We start from the raw sequence: 26,921 nt of genomic DNA, 5'->3' as shown, positions 1-26,921 counted from the left end.
TCCTGCACTGAAACTGTATTTCAGGGAGGAAGATTTTGTACCCAGTTTTCAACTTTTGAGCATTGCAGTGGCTTTGCTTGGAAAGTTTCAGATGAGATTCTGCACTGTATGAGCAGCGCAGCTCCCACGTGGGGCTGCAGCCAAATGGCTGCTTTGCTTCTGTACTTGTTGCCAGCAGGGGTGTGTGGTTACTGTGTGCCTTGTAAGGGAGGAGCACGGCCACAGGGAGAGTTGGGCCTGAGGGATGTAAAGGCATGAGTTTGGTCTTCTAAGAGGAGTTTCTTTATAGGTGTCACGGAGTTAACGAGATCAATCTACACCCGTGACAGGGGGCAGTAGGCCCTGCCCTGCCCTCCCCAGCCCACAGAATGGGAAGGAAGGGAGGAAAACAAAAACAGCGGCAACAATCTATGCAGGAAAACTTATTTTACTAACTATGATATCGAAATGCAAGATAACACAATATAATACAACCTGATTGAAATTGAGACTAATAAATCAAATAACATAGGAGAGGGAGTTCCCGAGACCGATTCAAACCTGAAAAGCTTGGAACGGCCAGGAAAGCACCTCCAGCACCCACTGCCAGGCGGTGAGAGACCGCCCCACCCGGAAGGGCCAGATCCCATGGCTTCCGTAATGTATGGGGATAGGTGCCTGGAATTGGAGCATTAACACTTGAACTGCCATTACACTACATGATGTTTTGATGCAGAATACTGAGAACCAAAAACAAAAAACATAAAATCATGACATTCCACCCCTTATTCTACGTCACTACATCATGCTTAATTTATATACGTATATATGAATAAACGAAAGATGATTAAAATGCATTACATACACATGTCTATATACATATACATAGAATTGTCGACTGCACTCCCCCAGCATCAAGTTTCCTTGTGGTACACATTGAACATCCCCATTTTTTTGCATTACCCACCAAGTGGACCCAGGTCCCTGGGCAAAAACAGAACCATGGAGAGGGTTGCCCTTTCCAGAAGCTGGAAGAACCCAAACTGCTTTTCCCAACATGTTCCTTACATGTACAACAGGGACTTTATCTCCCTCTACGGTATGTAGGGAGCCGGATTGGGTAGGACCATCACAATTGATACATCCTCTGGTATTGACTAACCAGGTGGCTTCTGCCAAATGCTTCTCCCAGTGCTTAAATGTACCGCCTCCCATTGCTTTCAGCATAGTTTTTAACAACCCATTGTATCGTTTAATTTTACCAGAGGCTGGTGCATGGTAGGGAATATGGTAAATCCACTCAATGCCATGATCTTTGGCCCAACTATTTACAAGAGAATTTTTAAAATGAGTCCCATTATCTGACTCAATTCTTTCTGGGGTACCATGTCGCCATAGGACTTGTTTCTCAAGACCTAATATGGTATTTTGGGCGGTAGCATGGGGTACTGCATATGTTTCAAGCCACCCAGTAGTTGCCTCCACCATAGTAAGCACATAACATTTACCACTGCGAGATCGTGGCAAGGTGATATAATCAAACTGCCATGCCTCCCGATATTTATACTTTAGCCATCGCCCTTCCCCCCAGTGTGGTTTCATCTTTTTGGCTTGTTTGATTATGGCACATGTTTCACAGTCATGAATAACCTGTGCAATAGCGTCCATAAAGTTAAGTCCACCCCTCGGTCTCTAGCCCATTTACATGTTGCATCTCTCCCTTGATGGCCCAAGGTCTCATGGGCCCATCGAGCTAGAAATGATTCACCCTTGTTCTGCCAGTCCAGGTCTATTTGAGCCACCTCAATCTTGGCAGCGCGGTCTACCTGATGGTTATTTTGCTGTTCTTCTGTAGCCCGACTCTTGGGCACATGAGCATCTACATGGCGCACCTTTACAACCATATTCTTTATTCAGGCTGCAATATCTTTCCACAGCTCAGCAGCCCAAATAGGTTTACTCTTTCTTTGCCAGTTATTTTGCTCCCACTGCTGTAACCATCCCCATAGAGCATTTGCCACCATCCATGAGTCAGTGTAAAGATAAAGCATTGGCCACCTCTCCCGTTCAGCAACATCCAAGGCCAGCTGGACAGCCTTTACCTCTGCAAATTGGCTCGATTCTCCTTTTCCTTCAGTGGCCTCTGCAACTTGTCGTGTGGGGCTCCACACAGCGGCTTTCCATCTGTGATGCTTTCCCACAATACGACATGATCCATCTGTGAACAGAGCATATTTCTTTTCTTTTTCTGGTAGTTCATTGTATAGTGGGGCCTCTTTTGCACGTGATACTTCTTCTCCTGGTGATGTTCCAAACTTTTTACCTTCAGGCCAGTCCATGATCACCTCTAGGATTCCTGGACGGCTGAGATTTCTCATCCGTGCTCATTGTGTAATCAGCGCAATCCACTTACTCCAAGTGGCATCGGTAGCATGATGGGTGGAGGAACCCTTTCCCTTAAACATCCAGTTCAGCACTGGCAGTCGAGGTGCCAGAAGGAGCTGCGTTTCAGTACCAATTACTTCAGAAGCAGCCCAAACCCCTTCATACGGGGCTAAGATCTCCTTCTCAGTTGGAGTGTAGCCCTCTTCTGACCCCCTGTAGGCTCGACTCCAGAATCCCAGGGGTCGGCCTCGGGTCTCTCCTGAGGCTCTTTGCCACAAACTCCAAGTGGGACCTTTCTCTCCAGCAGCAGTGTAGAGGATGTTCTTTATACCCTGTCCCATTCGTACAGGCCCTAGGGCCACGGCACGGGCTATTTCCTGTTTAATCTGTTCAAAAGCCTGCTGCTGCTCCGGGCCCCATGTAAACTCATTCTTCATTCGCGTCACATGATAAAGGGGACTTACAATGAGGCTGTAGTTTGGAACATGCATTCTCCAAAAGCCCACTGCGCCCAGAAAAGATTGTGTCTCTCTCTTGCCAGTGGGTGGAGACATGGCAGTGATTTTGTCAATCACATCTGTTGGGATGTGACGACGGCCATCTTGCCACTTTATACCTAGGAACTGAATCTCCTGAGCAGGTCCTTTCACTTTGCTCCGCTTAATAGCAAAACCAGCACACAGAAGAATTTGGATTATTCGCTCTCCTTTCGTGAAGACTTCTGCTGTATTGCCCCACACAACGATATCATCAATGTACTGCAGGTGCTCAGGAGCACTGCCTTGTTCCAATACAGTTTGGATCAACCCATGACAAATGGTTGGGCTGTGTTTCCACCCCTGGGGCAAACGGTTCCAAGTATACTGAACGCCCCTCCATGTGAAAGCAAACTGTGGCCTACATTCTTCGTCCAAAGGAATGGAAAAGAAGGCGTTAGCAATGTCAATGATGGCATACCATTTGGCTGCCTTTGACTCTAGTTCATATTGGAGCTCTAACATGTCCGGCACAGCAGCACTCAGTGGGGGTGTGACTTCATTCAGGCCACGGTAGTCCACCGTCAGTCTCCATTCTCCACTGGCTTTACGTACTGGCCATATGGGGCTGTTAAAGGGTGAGTGAGTTTTGCTGATCACCCCCTGATCCTCTAGTTGACGAATCAACTTATGAATGGGGAGCAAGGAATCCCTGTTGGTGCGGTACTGCCGTCTGTGCACCGTTTTTGTGGCAATCGGTACCTGTTGCTCTTTTACTTGCAGCAACCCCACAACAGACGGATCTTCTGATAGGCCAGGCAAAACAGACAGCTGCTTAATGTTGTCTGTGTCCACAGCAGCTATCCCAAAGGCCCACCGATACCCCTTAGGATCCTTGAAATGCCCCCTTCTGAGGTAATCGATACCTAGTATACATGGAGCCCCTGGGCCAGTTACAATAGGATGTTTTTGCCAGTCCTTACCAGTGAGGCTTATCTCAGCCTCCAACACAGTCAATTCTTGAGAGCCTCCAGTCACCCCGGAAATATGGATTGATTCTGTCCCTTCATGACTCGAGGGCATCAGAGTGCACTGTGCACCAGTATCCACCAGTGCCTTATATTTCAGTGGTTCTGACGTGCCAGGCCATCGAATCCACACAGTCCAATATACTCGATTATCCCTTTCCCCCACCTGGCTGAGGGCAGGGCCCCTCTATTCATTACCTGTGATAACTGGAGCAACTGCACTGGTGGTTGATCTGCTTTGTAATTCTTTCACCCGTGCTCGTAGTACAGGAGTAGCTTGGTCGTACCATTTTCTCGTGTCTTCTCCATGGTCACGTAGGTAACGCCACAAGGCTACTCGCGATGTATTGTTCCTCACTGGAGCCGGAAAACGTCTGCCTTTAATAGCTGAGATTTTTGATGGTGCCCGTGAGCAGGGAGGTTCATCGTCGTTAGTTAGGATTCGCATTAGTTTGATCAGCTCCTTCAGTAGACTCTTTTGATTATCCTGATCTTCACCGGGCATTTCTGATACTGGCACAGGTTTGTCACGATTAATCAGTAGAGATATTTGCTCCTGCACTTCATTCAGTTGGTTCGTTACTTGTGAGATGGCAGCAATGGAAGCGTGAGTTGGGGGCAGCTGTTGTTCGTAGTTTTGGAGCGTAAGAATCAATTCAAAAACTAAGGGTATTCTCTCTTGTTCCCGGTATCTGTCATTAGCTGACAGTAGTGTACCGGCATATCTGTCTGGTGCTGCTGCTATGAGTCTCTGCCATATCTCAGGCGTCATCCTCACTCTCTCAGGATCGCGGTCTTGTCGTGGGTGGTTAGGAACAAAGTTAGGGTCAAACAGCATTTCCACCACAGCCATTTCCCTCAAATACTGGATACCCTTTTCAACTGTATCCCATCTTTTCATCACAGGCTTCAAGCCGTCTTTGAAGCGATACCTTTCTTTCACGGCTATTAGCACTCGTTCCCAAAGGGAGGCAGCCTCATCCAAACATCGACTAATTCCTCGGTCAATAGCTGGGTCTCTGGCAATGGCTCCTAGTTGGCGAGCTTCGTTACCATCTAGAAACAAACTATTGGCCCCGCGGTCCCAACAACGAACCAACCAGGAAACAATAGTTTCATTCGGGCCCCGTGTGAACTCCTTTCTTGAGCCTTGGATTTCAGTCATCTTCAGGGGCCGACGAGTAGTAATAAGGATGTCCTCATCATCAGTCTCTTCTGCACGTCTCTTAGTTTTTCCTTTTGCTTTTCGTGATGGTGGTGGTTCTGAGGAGGGCCCCTCGCCGGGATCTTCCTCCACCTCCTCCTCCGCTTTGTAAAGGAATATAATCCAGGAAAGCAATAGCACGCACCCCAACATGAGTATTAATTTGAGATTTGAAAACTGTCTGACAAACCAATAAGGAAGCCTGGAGACTGGTCTGAACATTGTGCTGTTCGTAAAATTAGCCATTCCATCTGGGATGTGAATGTCAAAGTTCAGACCATACCACATTGCATACAGGTACCATGCAGGTGTCTCCGTCAATTCCCTTAGGTAGTTATATATGAACATAATTCCACAACAAGTAATTATGGCCTTGATAATTTGCCAATAGGTTGAGAATAACATGACAGCTTGTAAGCCTTTACTCAACACCCCCACAATGAAAAGTGGGTTCATTGCTGGTGTCTATTAAAAAAGGGGTTAATGAATTGAAACTGACAAGAGGAAGGAGGCAAAAAGGAAAAAAAAAAAAAAAAAGGCACTACCCAGACTGAGCAGTGCTCAAAGTTTACAAATATCCCAGAACACTGGCAGCACGCCTAGTCTTTCAAGGTCAAGTTTTCCAGCACAGAAACCTAAACTACTGATAATGCTCCCTAACGAAGCTCTGTAAGAGCAGAGAGAGAGATTCGTTCTAAAAGCTAAAAAGCAGAATTGCTGCCCGCGTTCTCCACCAAAAATCTGTCACGGAGTTAACGAGATCAATCTACACCCGTGACAGAGGGGCAGTAGGCCCTGCCCTGCCCTCCCCAGCCCACAAAATGGGAAGGAAGGGAGGAAAACAAAAACAGCGGCAACAATCTATGGAGGAAAACTTATTTTACTAACTATGATATTGAAATTGAGACTAATAAATCAAGATAGGAGAGAGAGAGTTCCCGAGACCGATTCAAACCTGAAAAGCTTGGAACGGCCAGGAAAGCACCTCCAGCACCCACTGCCAGGCGGTGAGAGACCGCCCCACCCGGAAGGGCCAGATCCCATGGCTTCCGTAATGTACGGGGATAGGTGCCTGGAATTGGAGCATTAACACTTGAACTGCCAGTACACTACATGATGTTTTGATGCGGAATACTGAGAACCAAAAACAAAAAACATAAAACCATGACATTCCACCCCTTATTCTACATCGCTACATCATGCTTAATTTATATACGTATATATGAATAAACGAAAGATGATTAAAATGCATTACATACACATGTCTATATACATATACATAGAATTGTCGACTGCACTCCCCCAGCATCAAGTTTCCTTGTGGTACACATTGAACATCCCCGTTTTTTTGCATTACCCACCAAGTGGACCCAGGTCCTTGGGCAAAAACAGAACCACGGAGAGGGTTGCCCTTTCTTTTGACTTGCATGTGCCTCTTGTGTTGGGAATCTGTGCCTTGAAGGGACCTGGGGGCCCCTTTCCAGTGGTGAGCACGTCGTTCCAAGCTGTCCTGCAGCTAGTTCTCATTGCAGGGTGCTGGTAGTGCAACGCACAGCTTTTGGGCTCCATCTGAAGCATGCTGTTTTCACAGCTCAAAGAGCCACTGCCTATTAAAGATTGAATGTACGTAAATCAAAACGTTAATATTTCATTCTTAAAAATGATGAATAGCACAACTTTTTATTTCCATTTTTTCTCGAACGAGCCATGTCAACCTGTGGGAGTGAAAATGGGAAACCCACAGCTCCTTTCTCCTAGGTAGGATTCCTCCAGTATTGGCAATCTGGGAGTAGCTGGGCAGGTGGGTCGGAGTGCTTTGTGTTAGCAGAGGAGCTCCCAGCGGTGTGTTGGCAGGTGAGGGGCAGTGGGGGCTCGTGGGCAGCGTGCAGCACCGTGGGAGAGCGCTCTGTTCACCTTTGTTTCTTTGTGTTCCTTTCTCCTGCAGTTCTCTTCACCTGGAGATTTTCTCCATTCTCCAAAGCTGCAGCCCTCTCAAGGAACGCCAGGCAGCGATGAGTTACTTTTTAGTAGAAGAAGACCGTCAAGAAATTTATTTCAGAATAGCGTAGATTTTAATTCTGAGCATTCTTCTCTTTGTGCTGGTGAGTACTAACGTGAGTACGTGTCTGATCTGCCATTTGCAAACAGGTTTATAATGACCTGAGCAGAAACATACAGCTTTGTGAGGATGGCTGATTGCCTGCAGCTGTTGGTTTTGCTCTGGGGTGTCATGCACAGCACAGAGCTGAGAACAGGCGCCAGGCGATGCCTGCAGCCAGAGCCATCTGCACAGCCATTTTACTCAGGGCAGTCACACCATCTCAGCACCTGCCCCTGTTCTCCAGCCCTGCTGTACACACACGTGTCCACCAGATTCAGCAGCTCCATCAGAGCTTATGGGTCTGTCCTTTTTGCAAATAGTGCCACGTTACTTCACAGTGAGTTCAAACAGTGTTAGTGTGCTTCTGTGAGCAGATGTATGGAACAGGGGGGCTCAGGAGGTCCCTGAGATACACATCTTCCTGCTGCCTCTCCAAAGGGAGGAAGAAGTGACCTGCAGAATGGCAGCAGAGTCATACAGCCAGAGTTTCTTTACACTGTGAAATCCAATTTGAATTGCAGAGAAAGGAGACGCAGAATGTTATGGACTCCTGAGCAGGAATACGTGGTTGGCTAGAACAGCACTTACCAAGAATCAGGTGGTAGTGACTGCAGGATATGAAATACTAAACCACAAACTGGACAGCATGTTGGGGGGGGGGGGTCATATTTGCATGTGATGGGCTCTTCAGAAGTCCAGATCAGTTCATATCTCATCTAGATTTGTGTGTTGTCTCCTTTTGTTTTTTTTATCTTGTATGAACAGCTGGGGTGGCAAGCTGTCTGAAGAGGGAGCTTGAAAGATTGTTTAAAGGATGAAAAATGTCATGTTTTCGAAAACCAGCTCCATAAAAGATTTTAGGTGTAGGACTGCACTTAATTTATGCTAACAGTGTGGGCTTAGTGGTTCGTATTTGGTAGCCAAGAAGCACACGGAGAGGCTGGGCAAGACGGAGCCTGCCTTGTTCTCTTCGCTTGGCAGTGGCTTTGTGCTCTGCCTTCTTTGAGGAGTGCTGACGTGTGGAACGCAGAGTTTCCTCACAGTTATGCTGAGAGTGGTATTGCTGTAAAGAACCTCGCTGTGTTTTGGGGTTTTGAGGTGTTGTGTTCTATTGTCATATGTATATAAAGAGCTGATTGTTCTGTCGTGGGTTTTTTTATGAGCACCCCTCGCTCTCAGAGTTGGAGGGCTGCCCTGGGAGAGCGGCCAGGCATCTCTCTAGCTTGTGCCTGTGAACAGGATCGGGAGGTTGCTTAGAAGCTCTTGTATTTATCATGCAGAGACTAGTCACTTTTTACAAAATCACAGTGTCTTAATTTGCTATTAAATATTATATACATTTTTTTAAACACCGTCTGTTAAGTCTCATTAACTGTGCTTTCCTTTTGAAAGGTGCTGTGGGCTCTCATCAGCCACATACTTCAGGGAAATGTGGGACGCTTGGATACACACAGACACGTGGGAAGAGTGGTAGTGTGGACTCTGCTTTACAGTTTTTGGGATTAAATAACTGCCAGCAAGACAAAGGTATTTGGATTTTAGCTGTATTGTAAGGCAGTGTGTGTTACTTGGAAAGTGGCTCTCTTCAAGCTGGCTGAGGAAATAAAAACTATGATACATTGTTCTATCCCTATTCAGAATCTTTCCATTTTTGATCTACTGGTTTCTAGGAGAAAATAGAATTTGAATGGTTTTTAAGGAAGTATCACTTAAAACGTTTGTGCTGTATTTGTGTTCTTGCATCACTGAAGTTTGAAAGTGGTCTGTCAGTGTTATGCAATGCAGACTTGGAATACAGAACTGCAAACAACAGAGCTGTGTTCCATCTGCTTGAATGATTCTTCTCTTTGAAGTGCAATTCTTTATAGACATGCCTGCAAAACGGCTTAGGCTCAGGCTTGGTTGACCGAATGCAGAGAGGGAATGGATGTTGTGAGGGGGAACACAGTTTGCCAAATGAAGTTAGCTGCTCTGCCTGTAATCAGCTGAGTGAAGTGCCGACCTTTAGTTTTGACTGTGCAGAGAGTGCATTATTTCCTTACAAATTATTATTTTAATAGCTGTCAAAGAGGGCAATTACCACAAATGGTGCTCTTTTACTTTGCTCAGTTTGTGCCAGCCTGAATTTTTCCAGCAAGACCCAGCGAGGTGTTTGCAGTCAAGCAGAACACACGTCGTCCTCGCAAGGTACTGCTGCACACCAGGGGGCCTTCATCCTGCCATCCTACCCTCTGACATCACCTGGGAGCAGCCCCAAGCACCTCTCCTCTCCAGCTGAGTCCCCAAAGAAGTCACAACATAACACCATGAGCTTCTCAAACTCCTGGCCTCTTAAAAGCTTTGAAGGGCTGCACAAGCCGAGTTCTCAAAAGCCAAGAGACAGCGCAGGTAGGAGTGCTCTTAGTGTATGAGAACTGATTTCACATTGCCTTTTAGAGTGACTACAAGGAGCGGTTAAAAACTAACAGTGCCAGCTAGATAGGGAATTGTGCTCCAACTGTGAAAGTTGTGCAGCTGCTGTGGTCTGCTCGGCTCTCTGGAGGCTTCTTTTTGAAAGTATCATCTTTGTATATTGGTAGTTTTAAATACTGACACGTTTCATTTCTTTTGTCTTTACATATATGAGATAAAAGATAATATTGCAATGGCTCTGCTTTTCTTATTGGTGGTGTTATCAGCAGAAAGCTTACCATCAAACTACAATAAAACCAGACCCCAAAATCTAGCACTCTTAAAGAAAGTCTTGTTACTTCTAATGCCCCAAATGATACACGTACGTGAAAGTTCTGCTCACTGTGTTTTGCCTTTTCACTTTATTTGCAGCTGGGAACCTGCATGTCAGATTTCCAGCATTTAGAAAAACTCTTTAAGTTCTGTTTCCAATAAACACCTCCTCAGTGAGTGGAATCTGTGCTCATTTCATCCCAATTTACACTGACAGCTAATGGCAGAGGCTGCTCTTTGTGCCCTGGTTTCTGTCTTTGGAGACCTCATGCACGCATCATGTTAACCAGAAATAATTTTAAGCTTATTTAGTTACAATTATGTAAAAAATTTACCGAATTTCTTTTGAGTATACTTAGTAAAGGCAGTCTTCTTGTAGGTTAAAATGACTTTAGTATCTTTGAGCTTAAATTGATGCCCCCTCCCCCCACTCATGAAGTGTACTTTCTTTAAACAAAATTACAGTTTCCACTTATAATTTTGCACTGATTTAAAGAAGTCTGTTCTGACGTTTACCTTCGTTGAGACTCATATTTCTGCACATATTAGAAGGTTTCTGAATTAATTCCTTGGAAGCCACCTGTCCTTTGAATGAAGAAAACTTTTATCTTGAAGGCGTGTGTTCATCTCTTGATGATTTTCTGTGTATTGTCAACATTTTACTTCACTGTATTTCTTCAGGATAACTTTATTGTTGTTGCAGCCACTTACGGTAGAATTTGTTAAGGCACCAGTCTTATTCTCTTGCTGTTTTTACAAACATTTGCTGGAACTCAGCCTGACTGGATCTTCTTGAAATGAGTTTACAACAGTAAGTGCAGCCAGGTGCATAAGTGTGTTTTGAACGATAAAACTCATCTGGTTTCAAAAGTAGCTTTCCCATGTCGGAGTGCAGCACCGCGTCCGTGCCGTCTCTCCAAAGAACTGACGTCTGGCTCCGTCTTATCCAGGGCAGAACTTGCAGGAGAAGCATTCTCCTCTGCAGCTGAAGCCCACCTTGGTGAGACACCCAGCATCCCGCCGGGGGCTGGCTGGGAGCAGCAGGCCTGTGCCCCCCATCCCACACCTGGCCAGCCCGCTGCCCAGCAGGACGCAGGGGAGAGCTGAGCAGTGTGAGGATACGTGGATGAATGAAGCGGGCAGGAAGCTTGCAGCTGATCTGTCAGAGCTGAGTGTCGATGACGAGGAGGTGGACCAAGAAGAGGTTTGTTTATGTGTCACTCAACACACTTTTCCAACTGATAGATTAGAAGCCAGAAACTAAGACGCGTTTCTGACTCGGACTGTTTGACACTGTCATCAGTGCAGCAGATCTTCACTGAGGTGCCATTGGGTGTGCAGCAGAAGCTAGGTAAAGCAGTAAATGTGGATTCTGAAGTGCACTCGCTGTGTTTCTTCTAGGCATTTCACTTTTTTTCTCAGCACTGAAGTCATGATGTTTTCAGTTATTGTGGCACTGAGACAGAACAGCAACCCTTTGTCCAAATTCTTTTGGTATTTAGGCTTCACTGCAAATTTCACACCAGCTTTAAAATAGTAATTTCTTTAGTTAGAAGTAAGGGCCCCAAATCACTGGTAACTTCACTGATGAAGGGTTCTTTGGACTCTGAGCTTCCTTAGCCTCCCAAGTCCGCTGAAGCGGGCTGTGTGTGCTACTCAGCACTCCCCAGCTCTCTTGGAATTCAGTTATTTTTTCATTATATAAATGTGAGAAACCGGTGTGAAGGCAGATGAGCATAATGCCACCTGCATCTGCTTCACACTGCATTGATATGCTGGGCACGAGGCTTCTGCTCTGTTCTGGGGGGGGGCTTGTGCCTGTCCCTAACATTGTGCCTGAGGGATCCTGGTGCTGCCTCTGCTGCTCGAGGGCCTGTGGTGTCTGAGAGGTACTGAATGCTCTGCACCAGCCTGGAACACAGTCAGATGCCACAGAGCTGTGACAGATTGCTTCCAGAGGCGGTGCAGCTGTGCACCTTGTCAGAAGCAATGCTAATTACATGGGAAGCGTTGGTATTGTGGATGGTTGTGTTGTGTGTGGTCTTTCCCCATGCGTTTGTTCTTAATTCTGTCACAGTTGATAGAAATTGTTTGAGTCTCAAATTCTGCCTTTAGAATCTAAGAACAGTAGCACTTAATGGCTACGCTTTGCAGTCTTCTCTTCCATCCTGTATTCATTATTGAAAGTACTTTGAAGTGCTGAACAGGCAAGGGAAGAATTCAGTGCCACGTGCCCATTGAATTGATAGTCATAACTTCTTTTGCTTTTTTCCTCTGCAGTCGTTAAAAATGGTCTTTTTTTATTTCCCATCCCGTTCAGATGCAGAATTCACTTAGATCTCTACGAAACAGCGCAGCTAAGAAGAGGGCAAAGCTAAGCAGTAACTTTGCAGAACTTGACAGTCCTGATTCTGCCCTCAAGCTCAGTCTGTCTGCAGATTCCCCTTCTCACGCTGCCTCCCCAAGCTCCTGTAGCGAAAGTGGAGCTCACAGCCAGGAGTCTCTGACCTCACCTGTATCCACAGCTCCTCGGAGAAGGAGAGTAATGTGAGTAGAACTTACGTCTTAACTCTGCTCTGAAAGTCTCACACACAATCCCTGCTGCTGTTAGTTAAATATTAACGAGGTTGGAATCTCTGATTCACCTTTTCAGTGAAGCTGCTATGCTTAATAACTTGATTTTTATCTGAGAATTATTTCCCAACCTAAAAAAACATTGCTTTATACCATCACTGGTTAATTATTTTCTAGTTTGTGTCGGTTTTTAATTGGAAAGAGTCCCTTGGTGCAGTCACAGTAACACAGCACAGTTGGTAAAACAGTGGCAGTAAATATTTTATTAAGATTTCAGCCTGTCGTAGAAGTGATGTGAACCATAGCAGAAACAAATGAGTGAGAGGGAGAGTGGGTTAAGAGGATGGCTAAAGTTTGCTTGCCTGGATGTTGATGTGGGCATGTTTTTTGGGTTTGCTGGTTGTTGATTTTTTTCTACAATGAAAGGAAAACAACATAGGAGAATCTTATTATTGCAAATCACGTGTTGTTTCCATTTAATAAACTGTTTTTAAGGAAATAAAAATGTCTTCAAATTCTGCAGTACAGAATCTCCTTTTCTGCCCTAGGAGCCCATGATTAAAGTCACTTCTAGCTCTGTTCCAAGGACACCTTTTACCCTAACAGAATAGGAAAGAAAAGAGGAGATAAACAAAAGAAAGGTTATTGAGGTGAAAGAGGGCTGGGGATTCAGAAACAGTGAAGTCTCAGAACTCATCTATGTGTACCTGCCCTCTCCATGTGCATTACTGCTGGTTTTTAAAATAACGTGTGGTGATGCTAGAATACCTGAAATGTCAGGGCTACAAACTGCTGCATGTGACGTTCTTCCAAGTCGGGTTTTGGCCAGAACGCCTCTGATTGAGTCCACATTCTGGACAACATGCCATTTCCATTTTGTGTGACACACAAATTAATGTTTTACAGCATTCACAGTTCTGGAATGCTGAGCTGGTAACAAAGAAAGGACTTTTGGCAGGAAGGCTAAACTTGTAGACATGACAAACTATATCCCAAGGGCTTAAAAAGCCTTGGAATGTTCAGAGGACTTTCAGTTAGTTCAGATGCAGGCTTGCCTGCATTAGGAAAGGGCATTGTCTGACCTTAAATTGTCTGACCCTAACTGTAAGGGCAGCTGGGCAACAGAGCTGTTGGCTGCTTCTGTGTATTTGCTTTTAGAAGCATCAGTTTATTCACCAATAAACCACTGTGAGCAGAGGGAGCACGACTCTCATATGAGTGATATGTCAGGAGGGTGCAAGTCTCTCATTTGTGTGCAGTTAGTTTGGTACACGCTGGTACTTTGCTGTTGAACAGAGCGGAGCACTGGGGTGAATCGTCTTTAGAATCCAAACACATTCCTTTTAAAAAGGGGTGTCAAGATGGTGCTGTAGATAACAGCATTTTCCTGATGATTACCTGTCTGCTCGAAACAGATCTGAAAACAGCTCATTCTGGTAGCCACAGGGTGGTGGATTTGTTCCCTATCATTTGCCCTGCTTGCTAGGTTGGAAGCAGCAGCATCAACCCTCTAGGCCAAATGATTCCTTAGCTTTTTGAGTTTATGCTCCCAGTGTAAAGCTGACCCCTAAGGGTTGTCTTTATGCTGTTCTTCATAACGGACCTGCTCACCAAATTATTTCTACTGAATTTGTTTTGTTTTTCTACTCAGTGTGGGCACTTGTAGAAGTATTCTGGAAATATTTGCCTCCTGGGTTCACTGGGGAGTCAAAACTAGAATCTCTTGATGTCTTTGCTGAAAACTATTATTTAGTTAGGCTCTGACTAGCATAGAATTGTGTTTCTAAAATGTCTTTTGTACTGTAACAGGTCAGACACCTTTCCACTGCTGGGAAGTAAAGCACAGCCTGCAAGCATCTCTTCTGCCAGGAGTAGAGATGCAAATGTGGCAGAGCATAACTCAAGCCCAGGTATTTCACCGTGCTTATGAATGTATTCTCTGCTTCACCGACGTGACAGAATAGTCAATTGATTTCACTTTGCATGTTCTTACTTGTTCAGTGAATTTGTGCTCCTTGAGCACCTAAGACAAGGTAATTGCTAGACAGCATGTGGTCAAGTTGAGGTTATGCTGTGGAACTGCAGGCAAGGAGAGGCTTAAGGATTTCCTCCTTTTTGTGTCAGGATAAATTGTGTTAATGGAAATGCTGTCTGTGAGTGTGTACACTTCAAAATTCTTAAGTGTGTAGCTTGCAAATTCATTGGATGCCAGCAGAGAAGAGTAGGAAGGGTCAAAAGGCTGCAAGCAGCTAATTTCCTGGTAGGAAATTGAAGTGAAGTGATGCTACTACAGGTAACTGCAGATTTCTGTCATGGGCAGAAATCAATTGCTTATGATTATGTCTATTGAATCAATTCTGGTTCAGTTAGAAGATGTTTCCTTAGAGAACAGAAGAGTGGGAGCCGTGCTCCTGAGGTCCTTTTGTGCTCTTTCTTCCCAGTGTCTCCCTGACGCAGCCCTCAGCAGCTGTGCATTTTTCCACCAAGGTTACAAGGTTACGTGGTGTGATTAAGAGTGGGGGGCATCTTACAGGCCCGAATTTGCCAAGCCATCCCAATCGATCAGTCTTTGTCACAACCAATACTGACAGGCCTTTTTCAGTAACTGAGGTTAATGCTTCTCATTTTAGATAAAGCTGTTTTCCTCTTTTCTCAGGATAAATTAGAAAATAGGTTTGTCAAGTGACAGCTGAAGTCAGAGAGCAAACATTGCATACACACAGTGGTATGTACTGTGGTTAATGATTTTCGCATTCCTTATGTGAAAAGATCTTCTGTGAGAAGTTCACCTTCAGCATAAGGTAGTGAGCAGCACATTTATTTTGCTTACTGAGCCGTCAGCTCGGTAGGAATGCACAGTGCTGGACCTCCTGTGAAGGGCTGCCTCTCTGCTTTACTGATAAGGTCAACCTAATACCTGTGCAGCTGGCTGGTTGAAAGTCTTTTACTTCCCCTGCTGCCTGGCCTTGGCCCATCTCACAGCTCAGAGCTCAGACTGCTCCCAACTTCCACACTGGGAGAATTTCTACAAGTCAGTTTGGTATTTAATTTTTCTCACTGTACTGAAGTTTATTTTCTCACACTGAACCTAAATTCCCCTTGTTGTAACTTAATCCCATTACTTTTTCTATTTTACTTCACAGGATTTGAATTAAGAAAACATTACTGCAAGCAGCCACTTCAAGGCTGGATGTGGCTCTGGGCAGCCTGGGCTGCTGGTTGGCGACCAGCACACAGCAGGGGGTTGGGACTGGATGAGCACTGTGGGCCTTTGCAACCCAGGCCGTTCTGTGATTCTATGATTCTGTGATACACTTTTCATGCATCAGAAGATCTTTTTTTTTCTCCCTTTCATCTTCTATACTCTAAAGTAGCTTCTGTTTTTTCTACCTTTCCTCCTGAGGTCCAACATTACAGCTGCTGTCCTCTAGGCTGTTTTCAGCAGATCTATAGATCTCTTTCTTGAAAATGCAGTACTTGTTATGCACTTAGAGTTGAGAGGAGCCAAAGGACTACAACACGCCCCTTTGCACATATCCCTCTGTAATGTTTACCTTTTTTCTACTTATTTTCCAGCCCAGTTTTGTATGGCTCACCACTTGTGCCTGTAGCTGGGGTGATTTGTCTGACCCATGTAATACATGTGGGTGATGGTGTGAAGAGCTGCTCCCTGGAAGTGTCTCTCTCCGTTGGTTGCAGAGGATGAAGAATGCTTAGATAGTTAGGGTTATATTGCTGTAGAACACACAAAATAAGTTGTAGCAGCTGATGCCCTAAACCCATCTGCCTGCCAGCAGCTGGTGCTACAGTGCTGCTGGAGGGGATGCAGCACGATGGGATGCAGCACGATGGAATGCAGCACGATGGGATGCTCCTGGGCTGCAACCCGCAGCCTCCTCTGCTCCAGGTTGAGCAGCTCCAGCTCTCTGGCAGTCTCCCAGTGCAGCTGGAAATGGAAAGATTTCTTATTTTTTATTTTTAATTAATTCTGTTCATTTTGAACTTGGGTTTATCTGTAGATGAAAAACATTGCATGAGAAAGATGAAGAAAACCTGAGAGCTTTGTCAGATTTTCATAAGCAAAAATTCTCCTACCATATGGGCAAAAGCAGCCTGGGAGCCTCTGAAAATGTAATGCTCTGAGAACGTGTAGTACACCAGAAGCACACTCAAAGGTTTTGTTCATACTTGGCTTCTTCTTTCTGCCTGGTTCACGTTCGATGCTGAAGGGACTTCTGGTGTTTGCATAGTTGGCCAATGTTTGTACTGTGGCAGTGGGTGTGGAGCTTCTGAGGACAAGAAGCAAAGAGAAGTGCCATGGACTCTAATTAAGAGTCAAAATACATAGGAACAAGGAAATCTGAAGCATTCCAAAGGTTTGTGATTTTGCTACGTTGCTATTTGTGTCAGCTCTCCTTTATGGAGGCTTTCTAGAAAATGCATTTCAGGGTGTTTGGTGTAGTTTTTATTCTTACTGTAATAGTTGGGGTTTTGGGGCATTAGTTAAAATTCAAGTGCCAGTTAAGTCAAAGAGATAATACACACCATGAGAAAAGACCAAAACATTATTTCTTTCAGTCTGAACACATGAAGAGCTTTGGAAGTTTCTGTTCCTAAAGTACTGTTGGTCATTGGTAAAATCAAGGAACTCAAACCTTTATGTATTTCTAAATTCATCTTTTCTGCTTAGAAATTTCAGATTATGCAAGGTAAATTGCAAAAGCAAATGGTGGTTAATTAGCAAATGTGGCTAATAAATAAACACATCAAATATCTCATCTCCTTCCATGGGGAATCTGAGGAAATGCAGGTTGCTGCATGGGAAAAACAGTTCTGCATTTTCAGTTTTGATCAGAAAATCCTAGAATGGCCTGGGTTGCAAAGGCCCACAGTGCTCATCCAGTCCAACCCCCTGCTGTGTGCAGGTCGCCAACCAGCAGCCCAGGCTGCCCAGAGCCACATCCAGCCTGGATGATGCAGTGGTGCTGGATTAGTTAAGAACCAGTGAGAACCATTTCTGCACTTACAGTCAGTCAGACAGGAACTGCTGCAGTGGGGTTTCAGTGAAACCAGTTGATGTAAAACAATTTAACCTCCCGTTAGAAACGTTGGTTGTCCTTCCTATTGTTAGGCAGAGATCTTTTCTCATACATGCTTTCCATCATCTTGAGGATGCTGATGTTCAGTAGAGCCTGTGAGGGTCAGTAACTTGAAAATAAGTCAATACACGGAAGTCATAAACTGGAATGTCAGCATATGGTGATACTTGGGAAGAATAAGAGATGTACAGAAGGGTGAGCAGCCTTCCAGGTGTGCAGTGGGTGATTTTGTGTTCTGTTCTGCAGTGTTGGCGTGTAGCTCCCAGCAGCTGAGCAGCCCAGGCTCCATTTCACCCAGTCTGCTGTCTGAAGACGCGGTCGAAATCGTCGGTAAAGGTATTAAGAGAACTAACTTAGCTCCCACATCTCGTGTTTTTAAAATGGTAGAAAGTATACTTTTGTAAGGAGGCAGAAGGAGAAACAGGTCCTTAAAACATTTTAGATTTTAAACAGTCTCCAGTTTAAATGAAAATAAAGAGAGATGTACCTGAAAGTTCTGCTGTTACTGCTTGTGGTATTCCATTCTAACAAGAAAAGAATGGCAGCAGATCTATGAAGGTTGGTTTTTGCTTCTTGCCTAGCCTGCCCTCAGTGTGGGCATCCCTCCTGCACGGTGGGGTAAGGTAAGCTTACCTCTGGCTGGAAATTGCCACTCGTGGTTCAACAGCAGTGCTTTTGTCTTCTGGGATTCATTTTGTTTTGCTTTGTGGCAGGTTTTTTTTTTCTTTTTTGCTGAGTTCTGCTGAATGAAATAACTACTTTGGTAAGGGCGTGACACTATATGCCTTTCAGGTGTGTTTGGAAGTCCTCCTCCTGCACAGACACAGAGCCAGGCTGTAAGGTGTGTAGAGAACGGAGATGACCGGTCTGTCCAGGAGCCTGAGCCATCGCCCGGGGTCTGTGGGAGAAGCATCCAGCATGGCAGCACTTCTCACTTCCATGTTGAAAATGAGAAAGAGGTAGAATCTCAGGACTATTTTATTGTCTCACTTCCTGTTTTTGTACGTGTGAATACAGCAGAGTACCCTAACTTGTGCTAAACAGGAGTTCGATTAAAATACATGAATTCACAGCTGAGGGAACTTGCAGCAGAATACAAATCCTTTCCTTTCTGTTATTTGTGGAGTTCCATTGTAAGGTGAAGACTAAAGCTGGATTAACAAAGAGATGCTTTTGTGAACACGTGCCTGCACTGCTGCACTGACTGCTTATTTTGTAAATGATAATCAGGGCACAGGCATTTTCTTCTGATGTTTGCGGGATGTTACATCAGACCTAAAAGAACTTTCTGATTATTCAGTGTTATTTCTCTATCAGTTGTTAGATAAATACTGAATTCCATTTCTATGTAATGCAACTTACTGCAGTGTCCAGTTTAAATAAGACAGCAGCGTGGTGTCACTGTTGCTTGCTAGTAACATAGGAAATAAATTTGATCTTGGCATGGTCCAGGGGGAACCTGTGTTTGCATCTCAGACAGGCTATTACAAACAACAGCAGTTACCTGTACTGATGGTGCCGAATTAAGTGAACTATGTAAAGTGTTTGTGTGATCCTCTGGTGTTTTAGATTAAAAAAAAAATGAGGATATTTTTAAGCACTATAGAGCTCCACTAACATTTGCTGGTATTTCAGCAATGGAGCTTGAGACCCATTTTTAAGGCTATGCTGGGGCTGGAGCAGGGCCTTGAACCATGTATTTGCTGTCTTGGGTGGATGATTAACAGTTACACCTTAAAACGTGTTCTTTGTGTAAGTGATTGGGGATGCAACAAGTGAGAAAAAGTGGTTTCCTGCCTGACTGCAGCTGCTGGTGTGAGCACATCTGTGTCAGTGCAGTGTGAGGCACGGACAGGTGTGCAGCCCCAGGCTGAGCCCAGTGGCTTTGAAGTGGCAAATGGTGGTGTTGGAAGTTTCCATCTCACCTGAGGGCACTGGGAGGAGGGCTGCAGGGTGGAGTGCAGATGGGGAGTTTTCGTGGGGATCCAAGAGACAAGTGTCGGGCTGCACTGCTGAGCACCGCTGTTCTTAAAAGCCTGTGAGCTTCAGTGTGAGTTAGCCCAGACTGTACATTGGTGACTTAGATCTTTAGGAAACAACACAAGGCTGACAGAGAGATGGCAGACTGCTCCTTAGAAACCTTACACTTGTGGGGTGGCTTTGTGCTTTCTATCAGATTTTGTATCACCACGCATTCGTTACTTTCTGTAGGTAAAAGTGACCATGTCAAAATCCGCCCAGGATAAGATGAGGCAGAAGAAAAAGGAAAGAAAAGAACAAAGTCACAAGGAATATCAGGAAGGCAAAGACCTTGAAGAAAAGGAAAAAAGTCCTCGGGAAAGACTGAACCTGAATGAACCCAAGAGCACAACAGCCGACAGTGAGCAGTGGTTTTGTGTTAAATTGATAACATGCTATTAAATGCTGCTGAAGTTGAAATGAAAATTCTGTGATAATTACTAAAAATGATGACTGTTCAGTGTGACAGAAGGTGTCACTCGAATGAATTTTACACAGCAGGTTATTCTTTAGTCATTTGCATTGTACTGTGAGTAGTGCCGAGTAAAGCACTTATGGAAACGTTTGAAATAACTGTAGTTAAAAAAAAATCAAAAACAAATGAGGATTGGAAGCAGTGGTTTTTTCCTTTTGCTTAATATCTGTTGTTACAGTTTTGACATTTATTTTCTAGAGTTAAATCTCCATGGGGATATATTGGCACCATCAAGAAGTGTGTCACTGTCATCAGAAAATGTTGCCCCGAATGCTTCACTAAGAAGAACATCCAGTTTGAAGAAGACAAAATGTTCAGCCTTGCCAGATTCTGGTAAGCTCCTGCATTAAATGACATGTAAAGACTGTTAAAATCTTTGGCTATGTGGAGTGGGACATTCCCAGAGTGCAGTTGGTTTAGTGTGACTTGTTTGTGCAGTGGATTGCCTGGGATCCTTTGGAAGATTGCTGTGTTGGGAGCGGTTGTGAAGGAGATTAGAATCCATCACTCTCCTTGGAAACTATTTGCATCTAAAATTTGGTAGGAAGATGTTTGCAACGTGAGAGGGTTTTTTTTTTTATTCACTCAGCAACTTCAGTGATGCAAGGAATTAATGGCAAATGGACTCTTGCAACCTTCTCCCTCCCAGAAAAACATTTCTGGGAACATCTTGTCACTGAGATGCCTTCAAAATACACAGCAAAAACCTCTTCAGAACAGACTCCTGTTGGTGGCAGTCAAAGCTCTAGAGTTTCTCAAGTGACTCTGTAAGTTTTGCTCTGTTGTCTTGCCAGGTTGTGCGTCAGCTTTTACATCTAGAAAAATGACTACTACATTTGTGCTTGGGGCTTTTCGAAGTGATGGTTCTGTACAAAATAATCGATTTGCATCTCCTGAATGATTGAGGGTGTGACTGGGAAAACTGCCTTTGAAAACCTGGGCCCTTTGTACAGTGATCTAAATGCAAAAAGCCTGAGGTGCATTTTCTTCCTGTGGATGAATCGTCTCCTTGTGGCTGTGCAGTGTTTGATGGGCCTCCTGGCTTTTCAGATGAAATTCCTCTTGGGCCTCGAGGGCGCTATAAGGACCGGACCCCATCGGTCACTCACAGCCCTGAAGTAATGGATCCATCAGAACTAGAGCCCTTTGCAAAACCAGAGGCAGCCCTTGCAGAAGCTCTGGCACTCCTGGCTGACGACGACTGGTACGTGCAGACTTCTTATCTGCAGCCCGGTGCTCTGTGTAAGGCTTTGTAAGGCTTTCGTTTTGATCACTTGCTTTTAAAAGCACTGCAGGGTGACGATAACATCAAATGCAAGACATGATTCCAAGTGATAGGTGAGAATAATTTTTTTTTAATCCAAATCGAAATTAAACTGCTGTTAAGTCCTGATGGAGCAGTGCTGTCCCTGCTCATTGCGGGGGAGCTGGACTGGGTGGCCTTCAGAGATCTCTTCCAACTTTAAGGATTCTATGAAATCAATGAATCTAACTTAAATGCTGTAAACGGAGGCCTAATACTTAAGCTTTCACAAATTTTTAGCATCTCTTCTTGTCATTTTCTGTTAAATATAAAGCTTCACCAATTCTCTAACTGGTAGACTGGGGCTACAGTGCTGTTCCTCTTTTTAATTTTAGAGGGAAGGTAATCCCCTAACTGCCACTACTGCCAGCAGCGGGCAGAATTTAAAGAGATGAGTACATAAAAAGAGCCCTACTGCCCCATTAAAGGGAAGACTCACCTCAAAAGAACTTTCCATGTTATGTATCCTTGCTTTATTCTACGATGTAACTTTGCTATTTGGGTCTTCATTGTTCTGCTTTCAGTTCTTTTGTGGGACGTTTGCGAGTGCCTTGAATTTAAACGTTCTCCATTCTCTTTGCACAGGGAGAAGAAGATTGAGGGTCTGAACTTCATTCGGTGTTTGTCTGCATACCACGCAGCTGTTCTGACTGGGAAGCTCCACGAAACAAGTTTGGCTGTGGCTCAAGAGGTTAAATTTTAGTAGCAGAATATTTCAGTGACTGTGTATATAAATGTATGTACTTGATAGCTGTGAGATGCACTGGGGTGAAATGCTGTGTTCACCTATGATTAGCTTTCCTGTCTCACAGGGATGAGTTTGTAGTTCAGCAGAGCAGCTCATGCATTGATACCAACAGCTTATTTCATTTGCTGAAAGACTGTAAAGATTTACAGCGTAACATTTTTGAGTGCATGTGTTTTAATTCTCACACATTGTGAATCGAGTTAGAAATGTATTTCTCATTTGCTTTTGAAGTTACTTAAACAGGGAAACGTGAAGCTTTTCTTATTTTTACATTTATTTTATAAACATTATTCATTGTTTGTTTGGGTTTTTCCTGTGTGCAGGTCAAGAATTTACGCTCAGGTGTTTCTCGAGCTGCTGTGGTCTGTTTAGGGGATTTGTTCACCTACCTGAGAAAGAGCATGGATCAAGAACTAGATAATACAGTAAAAGTCCTTTTGCACAAAGCTGGTGAATCCAACACATTTATAAGGGAAGAGGTAGACAAAGCACTGAAGGCTATGGTTAATAATGTGACTCCAGCACGTGCACTTTGTTCTCTTATAAATGGAGGGCAAAGGTAATTCTTACAAAGACTTTATAAAGAACTAACTTATGAATAGATTAAGTATATAAAATATAGTCATTAAAAAAATATATCAAAATATAACAGGCTGAAAATGGAAAATACAATAAGCAAAGCTTCTGCCCAGGGCGACGTTTGTTGGCGTAAACGTAAAATGTAATTCCCCCGTTTCTTTTTGTGCATTACTTAAAAAGTGGGCTGCTGGTTTTGGAGCTTGGCGTGTTTTCTGGTGGTTTTGCAAGATTTCAGTAACTGTATTCAACGTTAATATAATATTCCTAGGAAACTGCTGGTTTGCTTTGTCTAATGAAGCTCACGTAGCATTCTCATGTGCCATTCATTCTGCAATGAAATGCCTGTCTTTTGCAGTTCTTCTGCATTACTTTCTCTTTAGAAAAACGGTCTACAACTTTCAGTTCTCTAGCTGCAATCATCTTGGCTGATTTCATGTTGTTCTCTATACATTGCTGCTTAATAGTCTTTCTCTGTCTGCATTTAATTTCCTTTACAGTGGTGACGGCCTTTATTTTCTTGACTACCTCAGATATGACAAGCTTCCATTTCTGGTTCCATGGTTTGTGGTTCTGATCTCTAGCTCCCTCCAATCTGTAGCAGGAGTTACATTCTTGCCTTTCACCCTACCTGCTAAGTATGCTGCTCTGTTCTTTTGTATCCTCATTTCCTGCAATACCAAGACTTAACCCAGCCATTAGGTGTTTCAGTATGTTAGCTTTATACCTGCTTGCATTTAATCTGCTGTGTATCTGTCATCGTTTAGGTTACAAGAAATTCATATCTGTCCTTTGCATTAAATATTTCAGTTGCTCCATTATAAACCAGCCCATAGATGTGTCGCATAGCTAGGACCATAACAGATAGTTTTGATTCAGAAACTTTGTTTCTCATTTTGTTTCTGGGGAAGCTCGTTGCTTTGGAATATTCTGATTCTGTCTTCTGAAAGCCAAAGAGAACCATACTTCAGTTATTTGAACTTCAAACTGAAAGGCAAATATCTGCCTTAGCATTTAGATGATTTAAGAAATGTGCCTGCATGTAGTCATTTGGGAGGATTTAAGAGCAGCAGGCAGTAATTGTGCATTGCTTTAAGTCAGAAGCCATGTGATATGGTGCAGTTACTACTCACTTCGGTACTCCATCCCTTTTTCAGATGTCCTTGGCTAAGCAGTGCTGCTGATTGTAATTGCCTGAATCCAATCTCCCTGTCTTCAGCAGCAGATTCAAACTCCCAGACACATCCTCATGGGGCCTACAAAGATCTGACCCCTCAATTGTGAACTCAGGGACACTTTCAGATATTTAAGGCATCAGAATTATCTGAACTGAGTCTGAATATAGCATTTGAAGTGGGGATTAATTTCATCACAGCTAAGGAGCCATCAGTGCAAACTCCGACTAAATCTGGGAGTACAGTGTGCATTTCATGCATGGCACATCAGTGGATGGCCTGAATAGCACTGTGAGCTTCACATTCTCTAATCCTGGCTTCAGGAAACTCTGGCCACATTGGCACCAACGCAGCCATCATCTCTATGGTCAGCAACAGTGAAGATGGATGATAACTGTCTTCCCATGTGGAAATCTGGAGAGAAAATAGGATGCATCTTCACTGCAAAATGGGAAAGTTGTGTTTGACACAGCTGCGTGATCACAGAAATGATGTATTTTCTAAATCCATTTCATACGTTTTTTCTATTCACCCATCACTATTCAGGTTAACAGGCATGATTTTTGTGTAGAATTCATAAGACCTTTTTAAAATTTACCCATTTTCTGCTAAACCTGTTTCAAGCCTATTGTGATCGTAAGTATTACAGTTGTAGCCCTGAGCAGGCCTGTGTGCTGAGTCTTCATCACCTACAAAATTGGTTCTGGCTCTTTACCAACGAGAGCAGTCAGAAACATTTTTGTTTGCTTTGATGAGTTACTGCTCTAAACACACAGGATAACTGCTGCAGGCTCACCTCACTGAGCAGGTTCTTGATTCACGATCACGCTTCCAGAACGAGACATTTTAAAACCATGCTTCTTATCTGTATGAATATTGCTTAACTGCAGGATTTGATATGGATGGGACACAGTTTCCTACTGTTCTGCATGAGCAGCAGGACTTGTGGGGAATGGGGACTTGGTTTTACTTAGTGGAGTCTTTAAGCCTCATAGCTGTTGTTTTCCCACCAGCACATACAGCAGGAGATGGGCTGTGTCCGTTTCCCTTCTCCCAAGCTCATGAGCACTGGGGCTGCTGTACAGACCTGACAGCAGGCACTGAGCTCTGGTATTAAGCTGCACAGAGCAGCTCAGACCGTAGCTATGTTAGCACAGAACTCAGTGTGCTGGCTGCCAAGTTACTTCATAGATCTCGTGGCCCTGAGCTGCATTTGGAGTTGCAACGTGTTCAGTTTTAATAGAGCCTGTTAGCTGTCTTTGTGCCAATTGAAGGTGCTTTGTGCAACATAAGGATACCTTCACCTCCAGTGAGGCCGTTATATTTATGGTACAAAATCCTTCTGAAACAGGAACAGTCATTCAGGAGGGACACGGGATGGCTGTGTCAGGCTGAGAAGCCGGGGAAGGCAGTAATGTGGAAAGCAAGTCCATTCTTTTCCTTAGCTCCTTTCCCTAGACCTGGTGTTCCTTTGGAACGACAAGCCATAGTGGTGCCTCATTTGCTGTGCAGTAAAACTGTCCTTAAAACCCAATGGTGAAAATAGAGTTGGAAAGCTCCGAATCTGCAGAACTGCACGCTGAACACATGGGATCAGCGGGTGCTGCAGGATTCGTATGCAGGATTTGTTTGTTGCAATCGTTTGGACGCTAATTCCGAGTTTTCTCGGACTTTTACCAGCATAAGAATGTAATGTCCTCTGTCTTACAGAAAACAGGCTTCTGCAAGGCTTTTAGAAGTCAATAGAATACTGCTTTATTTAATTTGAAATCGATATAGATGATGTGGGATTTCTGTCTGAACACGGGGATTTGTTTCACATAAAGCTGATGGCAGGAACTTGTAGTGGTGAACTTTCCGAAATATTTCACTAACGTAGGAAAATTTAGAAAATAAATTCTCACAGAAAGGAATGACCATCTTTAGTAATTTAAAAACTGCAGGATTCTGCCCTGGGAGAGGATAAGGGGCTGCAGAGGTCTTTAACAAAAAGGACATCATCTTTCTTTTTCCCTTCTGCATTCATGTAGCTTGGGATTCTGCGTGAGTGAAATGATGCCTTCTGATACTTATCCCCATGGGTTCTCCTTTTCAATAAAGCTACCAGGCTCTGTCTTTTCTGTAAAGCCAGAATAGGTATCTGCATATCAGCACTGTGCTCGTTGTAGGTTATGCTGTAGAATAAGAGTGTAGTTGTATGCTGTGTCTGCTAGGCTGCATAAATTCTGTTAGTTAGCTGCTGCAATGAGCTCTTACTAAGCAGTCGTGTTCTCCTCAGCCATCTGCATACAGCGGTGAGAAGATGCACAGCCCAGCACATGGCAGATGTTGTAGAACGTATGGGAGCAGAGTGGGTGCTGTCTGGAACCAAAGGCGTCACTGACAGGACTTTCTCTGCGATTGCCAGGTTTGCACTGGATAGTTCACAGCAAACGAGGTTAGTAAAGTCAGTAATTAAGCAATGCACACTAGAGGTGGCTGAAACATCCGCACAGCTCAGTGCGGTAAATGGCTGTTAGGGTAACACGTGATGGGAATTACCTGGATGTCTCCTGCAGCTGTGCCCACGTGGCAGCAGCAAAGAGAGGGAATCAGTGGATGAACTCGTCTGGCCGTGTGCCCTACACAGGCCATGCTGGGAATCTGAGCACTAGGATCCATGTTATGCACTGGAACAGGTTGCCCAAGGAGGCTGTGGATGCCCCATCCCTGCAGGCATTCAAGGCCAGGCTGGATGTGGCTCTGGGCAGCCTGGGCTGCTGGTTGGCGACCTGCACACAGCAGGGGGTTGGGACTGGATGAGCACTGTGGGCCTTTGCAACCCAGGCCATGCTGTGATCCGTGCTGTCTGACTGGCAGAGGTGAACCACCCTAAGTACAGCCAATACTTGAACACTAAAATGGAAGACTGTTTCTCAGTCTTTAATTTGCTCGGTTATTGATCAGATAATGATTGTTGACCAGAGCTTCTTTGGGGAAAAATGAAAGGATGTCTGGTTACACATACTGATAGATAGCAATCTTTTTGCACTTTGCTGTTTTGAAGTTACATTTG

General features: G+C 44.3%; 2 protein-coding genes across 2 annotated transcripts in view; one reads left to right on the top strand and one right to left on the bottom strand.

Moving 5' to 3' along the window:
* Nucleotides 1–26,921, top strand: part of TOGARAM1 (TOG array regulator of axonemal microtubules 1) — a 39,229-nt gene that overhangs the window by 7,120 nt on the left and 5,188 nt on the right. Inside the window, exons 2-15 of the mRNA XM_010712191.2 lie at nucleotides 7,018–7,174; nucleotides 8,566–8,700; nucleotides 9,283–9,561; nucleotides 10,848–11,101; nucleotides 12,218–12,444; nucleotides 14,281–14,381; nucleotides 17,817–17,906; nucleotides 18,363–18,529; nucleotides 19,782–19,950; nucleotides 20,263–20,397; nucleotides 21,115–21,268; nucleotides 21,953–22,058; nucleotides 22,439–22,674; nucleotides 26,145–26,303. Of these exons, the coding sequence (XP_010710493.2) occupies nucleotides 7,018–7,174; nucleotides 8,566–8,700; nucleotides 9,283–9,561; nucleotides 10,848–11,101; nucleotides 12,218–12,444; nucleotides 14,281–14,381; nucleotides 17,817–17,906; nucleotides 18,363–18,529; nucleotides 19,782–19,950; nucleotides 20,263–20,397; nucleotides 21,115–21,268; nucleotides 21,953–22,058; nucleotides 22,439–22,674; nucleotides 26,145–26,303 (2,369 nt within the window). The remainder of the gene's footprint in view (nucleotides 1–7,017; nucleotides 7,175–8,565; nucleotides 8,701–9,282; nucleotides 9,562–10,847; nucleotides 11,102–12,217; nucleotides 12,445–14,280; nucleotides 14,382–17,816; nucleotides 17,907–18,362; nucleotides 18,530–19,781; nucleotides 19,951–20,262; nucleotides 20,398–21,114; nucleotides 21,269–21,952; nucleotides 22,059–22,438; nucleotides 22,675–26,144; nucleotides 26,304–26,921) is intronic.
* On the bottom strand, nucleotides 412–6,475 carry LOC146544384 (uncharacterized). Its single transcript, XM_085225980.1, has one exon. The coding sequence runs from the start codon at nucleotides 5,526–5,528 to the stop codon at nucleotides 4,056–4,058; it is 1,473 nt and encodes a 490-aa protein (XP_085082106.1). The 5' UTR covers nucleotides 5,529–6,475; the 3' UTR covers nucleotides 412–4,055.

This window comes from Meleagris gallopavo, chromosome 5, assembly GCF_905368555.1.
Source record: "Meleagris gallopavo chromosome 5, MGAL_WU_HG_1.1, whole genome shotgun sequence".
Classification (NCBI taxonomy): domain Eukaryota; kingdom Metazoa; phylum Chordata; class Aves; order Galliformes; family Phasianidae; genus Meleagris; species Meleagris gallopavo.
This window is presented reverse-complemented; position numbering and strand designations above follow the sequence as displayed.